General features: G+C 42.3%; 1 protein-coding gene across 2 annotated transcripts; it reads right to left on the bottom strand.

The window, feature by feature from the left end:
- Positions 1–81: 81 nt before the first annotated feature.
- Positions 82–9,208, bottom strand: clgn (calmegin). 2 transcript variants are annotated; one of them, XM_066720118.1, is made up of 15 exons: positions 9,108–9,208; positions 6,382–6,555; positions 5,903–5,976; positions 5,734–5,792; positions 5,506–5,647; positions 4,970–5,051; positions 4,553–4,745; positions 4,123–4,312; positions 3,655–3,768; positions 3,275–3,431; positions 2,612–2,827; positions 1,682–1,798; positions 1,356–1,515; positions 1,076–1,182; positions 82–970 (listed from the first exon to the last, which is right to left on the bottom strand). In XM_066720118.1, the coding sequence occupies exons 2-15, from the start codon at positions 6,547–6,549 to the stop codon at positions 896–898; spliced, it is 1,854 nt and encodes a 617-aa protein (XP_066576215.1). In that variant the 5' UTR covers positions 6,550–6,555; positions 9,108–9,208; the 3' UTR covers positions 82–895. The 2 variants fall into 2 exon arrangements, with proteins under 2 accessions (XP_066576215.1, XP_066576214.1); XM_066720117.1 differs by lacking the exon at positions 9,108–9,208 and adding an exon at positions 8,178–8,352.
- Between the last annotated feature and the right edge of the window lie 1,589 nt (positions 9,209–10,797).

Raw genomic sequence — 10,797 nt, 5'->3', positions numbered from 1 at the left:
TACCAAGAATGTCTCCACCTACAAACGGTGTCTGTTTTTGATTAACCATATACTTTTTAAAATACATTAATGAAACCATGATTTTTATTAAATATTTATTTCCAAGAACAATGTACAATTTGCAAAGATTTGTAAACAGGGATTTGCCTGAACCGGGCAACAACATCAAAACTATAAAACCTGGAAAAATGTCATCTTTACACCCTTTTGTAAATACAGAGCTCACGTTTCAGACATGCTGAACTCAAGAAGTAACGCAGACGCAATGAAATAACTAATTGCCCCTGCCTCTCTCTGAACTTTGGATCACAAAACGCCAACAGTGGCAACAACTCCAAAGTTTCTAAATTCATGAAAACTGCATCATTTTTCTTGGAAAAAAGAAAAAAATACTGGAAAAAAATATATATTAAAGACTTTCAGTGCATTTTTGCTCTTCAGTACAGAACCAGACATATAAGTTAACTTAAAAAAAATAATTTAGCAAACCTATCATTCTAAGAGGTAAAATTCAATCAGCTCTGAGGCTTTTATAGCTGCAAATGTCTTATTTTTTGCTATATACACTGTAGAAAACGGAGCTATTCCAATTATACACGCGGTCTTCTAATATTAGGTTGCTGTAAAATACGCCTTAATGGGTATCTGATGTGATGTCATGTTGTAATTGTTTCTCAATATAAACATTCCAATGATACCTTGAAAGAACTACGTCTCGACAGGAAGACTGAACACACGGGGAGAGGGGATGAGGTCAGACAGAACGGGTGGTCTAGGAAGAAATCGGGTGAGTTATGTCAGCCACCAGCTGGGGAGCCTGCATGCGGCCGGGCATGCAACGCGGGGCGAAAGAAACGCAGCGACAGACACGGGCTGCCTGAGGCGGCGGCGGCGTTCAGTCCTTGCGTACTCGTCTCTTACGTACCGCTTGTTTCGGTCCGTCTCCTGTATCCTCGTCGGCATCTTTCATCTGAAAAACAAAGCCCCAGTGTTCAATTATCAATTCAGATATCGTTATTGTGTCGCGTTTCTCCATCCAGGAGGCGATCAGGCTAACGGAGGCCATCAGACTCACTTCATCCTCTGATGCCGTCTCTGTGGACTTGTTGCCATCCTCCTCTTCGTCCTGGCTCTCTCCTCCTGCAGCGCCGTCTTCCTCATCGCTCCTCTCAGCCTCTTCTTCTGAAACCATCGCAGTTAGACACAAATCAGTGCCAGGCCTCGGTTAGGTTATAAACTAACCAGATTGTGCTAAGAGTTGAACCAATGTCACCAACTGTAAAAGTGAACTGAACTACACTACGGTATATATATATTAAAAAAAAAAAAAACACACAATCTGGAAGTCTACTGACCGGCTTCCCCAGCATCCGCTCGCTCGTTGGCATCTCCGTCCTCTGTGCCCTGCTCTCCTTCATCCGCTGCTTCCACCTCCTCCTCCTCCTCCTCCTCCTCCCCTTGCACGTCTCGCTGAGGGGTGTCCATCTTCTTGTAGGCTCCTACATCATCTGATTTCTGACACGCACAAAGCAAACACACATCACAGAACGGGTCAGATCACCGGCTGTATTAGACTCTCGTGTTCGAGAGATGGGTGGGAGTCACTCGCACATTACTTCTCCACAATTTAGTCGCGGAAAGTCCAGCATCTCTCACAAACGCTATCGAACACTTATTTTACCTTGGGCCAGCAGAAGAGTACCATTAGGGCCACAGGCAGGGCCACAGTCAGGATGTACACAACCCACAGCCAGGGACGCTCCTCGGCCGCTGTGGTCAGCTGACTGAACACTCCCGGCTGCCAACGGGAAAACAACATGCGTTACAGAGGAGGAAAACATGTGAAACGCCAAAGCACCACTGACAATATTGAGATTTACTGAAGCGTGCTTCACATACAAGAAAACAAATAATCAAGCTAGCATTAAAGACACTGCAAAATAACATCTTAGGGGTGTCTGGCTAAAATTAAAAATAATTAATGCATTTTAGTTAAAGCAAGGGGTATAAAATACCCAAAGCTCAGCACAAAAACACTAATTTGCTTACAGTAACCAACATGTTGTTTTTTAAACTATGCATTTCTTATTCTTTTAAATTTTAAGTTCTAGAAAAAAAACATTTTAGACTTAAAGAACAGCTGCTTTGGCTCCAGGAGATAATTAACTACCGACTGAATAAATCAACATTATAAAGAAACCATAAATCATTCAACTCTATTAACGTATGATGCATTAGTAGTTTTAAGCAGTCATGAAATAGTGCAGATCTTATTTGGTAATCGTATGACTCATGAATACAGCTTAACTGGCTCCATTACCCCATTTTCCAATTTAAATGATCTATTACTGAAGTGGCGTCATATAGATACCCAAGCATTAAAAAACCTGAAGATGTTTATTAATGAGAATTTCAACCCACCCACCAAATTACAAATTAGAAAAGCTAGGACTTGACAGTAGATTTGCATTGGTAGATGCAAAACGCCTCTGGCAAAGAACATTCTGCCATCAAGTATGAGGTTTGCAAATTACATGTAGTGTTTTCATTAAATCTAAGCAGGAGGAAAATCTGATGTCTTCTGATCAACAAAAACATGAAAGAACTGCACCTCATTGGCACTGGCCACCAGCTTCTTCAGTCCCCAGCTGTCGGAGGCCCAGCGATCGGCCACCTCTTTGTCCGAACAGATAATGAAGTTATCAAAGTAGATGTCTGAGGTCATGGACCAGAGTTCCAGGCCGACGGCATTGAAGGGGCTCATTCTGAAAGGATGCAGGTCTTCAAAGTAATCCGGGTTGGGGATTTTCCTTGGTCGCCAAGTGCCCTGTAAATCAATTGTAACATTCAATTGAGGCATTCAAAAGAATTTTAATGAATCAATTAGGTGAATGTGCTTATTGGGAACAAACAGGAGAAAATTACTTAAGATGCACAATATATAAGGGATTTTAACATTGGTTTTAGACTCATACATCAACAAAACATGCACAGAAACTAATAATGGCTTGGAATCTGCCTGCTCTCTCTCAACATACTCACAATCTCTGTGATGTAAACTGAATTAAAAAAAAAGATTTCTTACGAACTTAATAAACCAATATGTTCAAAAACACTTGAAATAGTCTTAATGTGATGATACATCATTTCATTTTCAGAGAATTAAAAAAACATACAGCTATTATATTTCTCTATAGAGATCTGTAGTACTTTATCATCTACCCCCACCAACTGAAATCCTGTCGTTTCTTCCTGTGAGCCGTTCAGCACAAACCTGGTAATTGGGGTTTTCAATGAGAGGAGCCTTCCACTTGCCCTTGTACTGGGGGTTATTGATCATGGGTATCGTCCACAGCCCACAGCCTGGGGCTGTCTCACAGGCGGGGTTGGGAATCTGAGGGGCTTCCCACTCCCCGTCCATCTCCTCATCCCTGTGACACAACACAGCAGTCAGCCAACACTGAAGCAAGACCTTGTTTCACATAACTAAAAGAAAAGCTGTGAATAAGTTCAATAATTAATTGGTTCATCCATTCGTAAATATGTTTTTCCAAAGAGCAACATGGACAGGTTTGAATCCTAAGAATGACGGAGATATACCATATTTAGCAATCTGAACAGAGGTAATATGATGATTGGGAATATATTCTTTACCAGTCCTCTGGCTTCTCTGCATTGGGGTCAGAAATGTATTCGGGTTCATCATCCAGCCAACCTTGTGGTTTAATTGCATCAGGATCTTCTATCTTAGCTGGAGCATCTTCATCCCTGCAAAAATGGCACCATTGATTTAACTTCTAGACATTTTAGTGCTGAACCAAGGCCAATCCCAAGTTGAAAGCAGGAACTACATTACAAACGGTTCTTTCTCTGGCATCGTGGAAGGCTGACATTCAAAATCATATCTGAAAACAATTGTGGGTACATATTTTTACACAAACTAATTATGTTGTAAAATACAACATTTTCTTAACACAGCACCTGAAACACAGCAACCACAACTGTACTGCGCCTATACTGATCAAGCCTAACAATGCTTCTTATAAAGGAACCCTCTAGGAATCGTGTAACTGGCATCAAGGCTGGAGTCGGACTCTTCGGAAGCGCTAAGGTGCGACTCACCAGTCTTCGGGCTTCACCGCCTCAGGGTCAGGGATCTTCTGTCGCTCATCCCAGTCCTCAGGCTTGACGTCACTGGAGTCATCGATCTCTTTAGGGGGATTGATAGGCGGGATCATGTCTGCCAGGAGGTTCCCCTTACTCACACTTGACTGGTCAACGAAGATTTCATAACTATTATCTGGGCTCAGCACTTTGAGATACAAAAAAAAAAAAGTTTTTTAAATATAAGGATTATTTTGGTTTTTCTTTCACATAATAGCAAAAGCATATGCAATCATTTACATTGTTTTAACCTTTCTTTTATGCAATGGTACAAGCCTGTGATGGAAGCAATTTCAATCGTTATGTGTCACTGTAAGCATTGATGATCTCCATTTCAAACAAAGTATGCTTCACTGTGACTATTAAAAAGGTTCCATTTTTTTATTACCCAGTGTGTAAAGATGGGTTTTTTTGTCTGTGTAAAATTTCTTCAGATCCACATCAGGCCGCTTTGCATGCTTCTCCTCATAGTCTCCATTCATAGGATTCTTGTGTCTGAAGATAAAATGCAGTTTGTAATCTTCACCACACTTATCTGGTCCAAACATGATTGTGTACGGAGTTCTGTCTTGAAACTTTTCCTAGGAAAAAAAAAAGGTGAAAATATTTAGTCTTTTTGATGAAAAAAACATAAAAACTTCAATTCATTAAGGAAAGTTTAAAATTCATAAGCCAAATTCAGATATTTATAGTAAATAATCCTTTAACTTGAGCTTTACAATAACATACATAGCTCAGTGTTGCATAACTACCACAATTGCATAACTGAGACACAAATAAGTAATAAAAAGCTTATTTTACATACCAAATCTAAATCATCACTTGCAGATAGAAGTTTCATGTAAGCCCCACCACAGTCAATTCCATCCTGAAAATTTACCTCATACCTGAAATAATCAAAAGATAAGTTTTCATAAATATCTCCAAACACAGTAAATGTGAACTGCCAGAGCCGTGAATTTCGTGTAAAACAATGTATGCAGAAACATGGCAAAAACATTATAATTAGAACAAACAAGTTGATAAGACAAACACGAACATGTTAAGACTGAACCTTTCTCCCAGAAAAACCCTGCGTTTTCCACTCATAATTCACAGCTGTGGTGGTTTAATAAGCAAAAGAGCAAAGGTTACAAATGTCTGAATATAAACAAATAGAAATTAAGGAAACCCTCTTTTTTATTTATATATTTAGAAATATAAACATGCTTATGAATTCTGAGGATGGAAGACATTTGTTAGCAACGAACATCTACACTTCATCCAGCTGGTTGAGCCACTCTCCAGACAGGTAGCAGACTGAGGGTGTATTTTGAAATGAGTAGTAATGTACAGCCTTACTGAACCACTAATGGCTTCTCATTGAAGACGAATGGCTTCTGCAGCATGGCGGCGATGGCGTGGTGCTTGGCTCTGGACTTCAGTACCAATCCCATATCCCCAGCAACACTGTTCTCTTTGAGCGACTCCACTTCCCACTTCCCTACATGAGCAGAAAAGCATGAGACACCATCATACAATATTCAGCTATGCAGAACCTGTCCTGTTTACTGCTGAAGAGTAGCTCACCATCATATTTGGCAATGTCATCATCTGCATCTTCTTTTTTCATTTGAGAAAGCTGCCACCTGGGGAAATGAAATGAATACAGCAATAAATAACTACTACACACAGTCTGTAGGTTTCAATTTGAAAAAGTATTTTGCATTCTGCATGGGCAGCTAGAAATGAGACCTACCCATCGAATGACCCGTCATCAAATGTTTCTGTGAAGAACACGTCTCCAGTAGGGACTGGAGTCTTGTATGTTACCTGAAAGTGTCAGAAATCATCAGCTATGCAGCAGATCAAATAAAATGCTGGCAAAATATACTCTACATGTACTTTAACACAGTATTTCAAATGGCCACTGCTTGATGCATGTTAGTAATTGTTTAAATGTATCCAGAATAATGTTCACAGAGTAAATTGCCGGTTCTGAAAAAGATCATACATCGCTAAATCTGCCAGGCCAACATCCTCATGTATTTTTAAGCTTCTAATTTATAAATCAAAAGCATAACCTTCAAGGTATCAGTCTGCAGTCATGCTGGGAGGTGTCCGTCCATCTGATGTCTTTTACAGCAGCTGGAGAACCACCGACTGCAGGCTGGCTGATTAACTGACTCATTAGAAAGGTCAGCCCCTGGGGTATATCAGGGAGTGGAGCTGACTGACCTGGAAGGAGATGCTGGCATCATCAACAGTGTCCTTAGCCTCTGTCTCTGCCTCTTCAGAGTCCTCCACCTGCGCCTCCTCTGCGTCCTCCTGGTCCGCCTCGTGTGACCAAGAGGCTGTTGCCAGGGACAGCAGCAGCAGACACGTCCACCCCAACCGCAGCTTCATCCTCACCTACCACACAGACACACGCCAGGGTCATGACAGCCAGGAATGCACCCTACAACACTGCAGCGGGACTATCTGCAAGTCCTTTTATGACAGCAGGGGTTAGGATAAGAATAGTCCCAGATAACGTCAGTCCATTACTCGTTAACCATTCTTTTTCAAAAGAAGAACATGTTTAGTGTCCCCCCCAGCAAAATAATCCGAAAGCTCAGTTCACTGCAGGTCTTTTAATATCGTTCTTGTGAGAACTAGCAGTGTGAGGCTCAAATCCAGCTACTCAGATATAAGTGTAGTAGGAACTGCAGTCATACCTACCCATGTGACCTTGTACAAATACTGTTGTGACACAGCAGAACATATGTTGGTTCCCTGGCTCACATAAAGCAAGGAACCAATTTAGCTGAAGTACTCACTACACAGATTTAGAAAATGAAAACGGTGCCAGCCATACTCATTTTCAAAACCTTGTTGTGAAAGTCCAACACACCTTTTCTGGTCAATAATTGAATGCATCTTAATAAGAATTGGTCCAAGACCACATAACTGCAGGGTCACATAGTTATCATTTGCTGTTGCAGCCAGCTATCCAGAAGCCACCATTCATTTCACCTTATATTTAAGCATTCACACAATATGCACCATAGTAAACTAAACAAAAACAAAAAACAATATCAGTTTACGAAAAGGACATAGAATTGATAGAAGCATAAGTGTATTTTGACAATCTAATCCAATGTAGGATAACAATTGTGTATTATAATGGATCAGTTTACCTACTAATACTAATAAAAACTACTATTACTTACTACTACTAATTACTTTATATGTACCTTTTTTCATAATTACTTAATTGAACCTTAGACAGAAGAAAATGTATTCATATAATACAAATTATAGATACCCATGACTGATCTCTTATCAGCTGTATAGTGTATATATATATATATATATATATATTGCACTGCACAGTGACACCAACCCCCACTATAAAAACAAACACGTCAGATACCCCTATAGACATTTCAGAGCCATCCAAGTAGCATTCCTCAGTGTAATGACCGTGATAAACAGTAGGTACAATGGTGCTGCCGGTGGAGCAGCACAAGACGCCAGGCCCGGACACCCCCACAGCAGCTCTGCGATTACTCAGCAAAAACAAGCGGGCTCGTCCAATGAATGGGCGCTGATCCGAGCATCTTTAGGGTCCCTGGTCGTGGTCCACGGAGGAGACGCAGCGATGTGCCCCAGACACAGGCCTCCTCCCTGGACAGAATATTCTAGTACCCGCCGCCACTGTCTCCGCACATCTGACCACCTCATCGTCCAGCGCCATAAAGGGTCAGCATTTCAGCCCTGCTAACGCACAGCCCCGCGGCGGTGCTGCCTGCACCTCAATTCCGCCTCAGCGCCTGCGCTTCTCCATTGCAAATACAGTCAGACATGTACAGAGATGCACATATAAGACTCTCTGGCAGCCCGGGGTCATTTAAACAGGGCCCAGGTGCTGATGCCATTCATTAAAGAGGCATCGAGGTGCCACAGCCTTTCCTTTGCTCTTCACCATCTACCATAAGAGCCCGATCCGCTGAGCGAGCAAAGAGGGCAACATGAACCGCGCAGCTACCAACCTGCCCCCGGAAACAAGCGTGCACACTACCCCGCCGACTCCGACACCGAGAGCCGTCTTCCTGGCGCTGCCCGTCCACTCGTGTGCTGGGGATGTGATGGTGGCAAGGCGGATGGAGGCTCTCCCGGCTACTCTATACAATAAGAGAAAGTCTGCCACTTCTCAGCTCGGCTCCAGCGGGGCTACTGAGCATGCGCAGAGCAGCCCAGTCAGGGGGGTGAGTTGGACAGAAGCGGCGGCAAAACCAGAAACAGCCAGAAAGCGCCGAGCGCAGTTTCGGCTCGGCTCGGCTCGGCTCGGCAGGGCTGCTGCTTCAGTCTGTACTGTGGGGAGACTGTCTCATTATGCGCCACATCACAGGAGCCGTAAAGATCCTAACTCAAATATACGAAGGGTTCAGTGGATGGGGGGTCGCCTTCTTAAACTGCGCAGATCTGCACAATCCCAGCGATCCCATTGGTGGAGCAGCGCAGTTGTGTGTGCGCAGCCCGGCCGGCACATGCGCAGTTTGGAATTGAGAAGAAGTAACGGATTAGCGGTTATTAACAGGGTGTTTGGAACAGCGTTTCCTATTTAATGTTAAAACCAGAGTATACATCTGAAAACGTCTTTTTGTCATTTTAAAATCATTAGCTTTCATTTTAGGAGTTGTATATCGACTATTTTTCCAGTAGTTCGCCATTAAATACATAGCTATGCTGCAGTTAAAACAACATTTAATTTAAATGTGTAATTTTAGAAATTACACCCACATCCAAGAGGAGCTCAAGGCTGTATCGGCTTTATAATAACGAGTCAATTTCCACAATGACACTAACTAGTAGTAGCAACAGCAATATGATTTCAAGGTGGTCCAGCTGTACAGTCATATACAATATCAATCTGGCCAATTCGGGAGGTTGGACTTAAAATTCAATTCAATACGACTTACCTTTAACTGACAGAGAGGTGTGTTCGGTCTGTTTTTTGGTAAATCCTGGAAAAGTAGTGATGGACTTCTTTGAGTTTCTCAAATCCCGCCTCTACTATCTGCCCAAGAGGGACACGTACGCGCATGCGCACTCAACAGCCATGCCATGTGACATCAAATACAGTGATAATACACTCACCTAAAGGATTATTAGGAACACCATACTAATACTGTGTTTGACCCCCTTTCGCCTTCAGAACTGTCTTAATTCTACGTGGCATTGATTCAACAAGGTGCTGAAAGCATTCTTTAGAAATGTTGGCCCATATTGATAGGATAGCATCTTGCAGTTGATGGAGATTTGTGGGATGCACATCCAGGGCACGAAGCTCCCGTTCCACCACATCCCAAAGATGCTCTATTGGGTTGAGATCTGGTGACTGTGGGGGCCAGTTTAGTACAGTGAACTCATTGTCATGTTCAAGAAACCAATTTGAAATGATTGGACCTTTGTGACATGGTGCATTATCCTGCTGGAAGTAGCCATCAGAGGATGGGCACATGGTGGTCATAAAGGGATGGACATGGTCAGAAACAATGCTCAGGTAGGCCGTGGCATTTAAACGATGCCCAGTTGGCACTAAGGGGCCTAAAGTGTGCCAAGAAAACATCCCCCACACCATTACACCACCACCACCAACCTGCACAGTGGTAACAAGGCATGATGGATCCATGTTCTCATTCTGTTTATGCCAAATTCTGACTACCATCTGAATGTCTCAACAGAAATCGAGACTCATCAGACCAGGCAACATTTTTCCAGTCTTCAACTGTCCAATTTTGGTGAGCTTGTGCAAATTGTAGCCTCTTTTTCCTATTTGTAGTGGAGATGAGTGGTACCCAGTGGGGTCTTCTGCTGTTGTAGCCCATCCGCCTCAAGGTTGTACGTGTTGTGGCTTCACAAGTGCTTTGCTGCATACCTCGGTTGTAACGAGTGGTTATTTCAGTCAAAGTTGCTCTTCTATCAGCTTGAATCAGTCGGCCCATTCTCCTCTGACCTCTAGCATCAACAAGGCATTTTCGCCCACAGGACTGCCGCATACTGGATGTTTTTCCCTTTTCACACCATTCTTTGTAAACCCTAGAAATGGTTAAAATGGTGAAAATCCCAGTAACTGAGCAGATTGTGAAATACTCAGACCGGCCCGTCTGGCACCAACAACCATGCCACGCTCAAAATTGCTTAAATCACCTTTCTTTCCCATTCAGACATTCAGTTTGGAGTTCAGGAGATTGTCTTGACCAGGACCACACCCCTAAATGCATTGAAGCAACTGCCATGTGATTGGTTGATTAGAAAATTGCATTAATGAGAAATTGAACAGGTGTTCCTAATAATCCTTTAGGTGAGTGTATAACGTGCATTATTTCAACACTGGGAACAGAGTCTACATAGGGCTAGCAGAATTCATTGCACTAAATACAGATTCCATATGAAGAAAAATAATGTGGTACACTAAAGATTACCTAAAGAAATTGCACTTGCAAAAGCAGGTAATGTAATGATATACATTGAATGTGAATGAACATCTGAATGTATGCATTTACTGATGTGAAGGGAAATGAATCAAGGAGTCAATCTTGTACATGTAGGAATGGAGCAGTAACACCACTTGATCTTCATGTATCTAAATATCAAATTACAAATACA

The sequence above is a fragment of the Amia ocellicauda genome, chromosome 13 (assembly GCF_036373705.1).
Source record: "Amia ocellicauda isolate fAmiCal2 chromosome 13, fAmiCal2.hap1, whole genome shotgun sequence".
NCBI classification, from domain to species: domain Eukaryota; kingdom Metazoa; phylum Chordata; class Actinopteri; order Amiiformes; family Amiidae; genus Amia; species Amia ocellicauda.
Note: the sequence above shows the minus strand (reverse complement) of the source record. Positions and strands in the feature narration are given on the sequence as shown.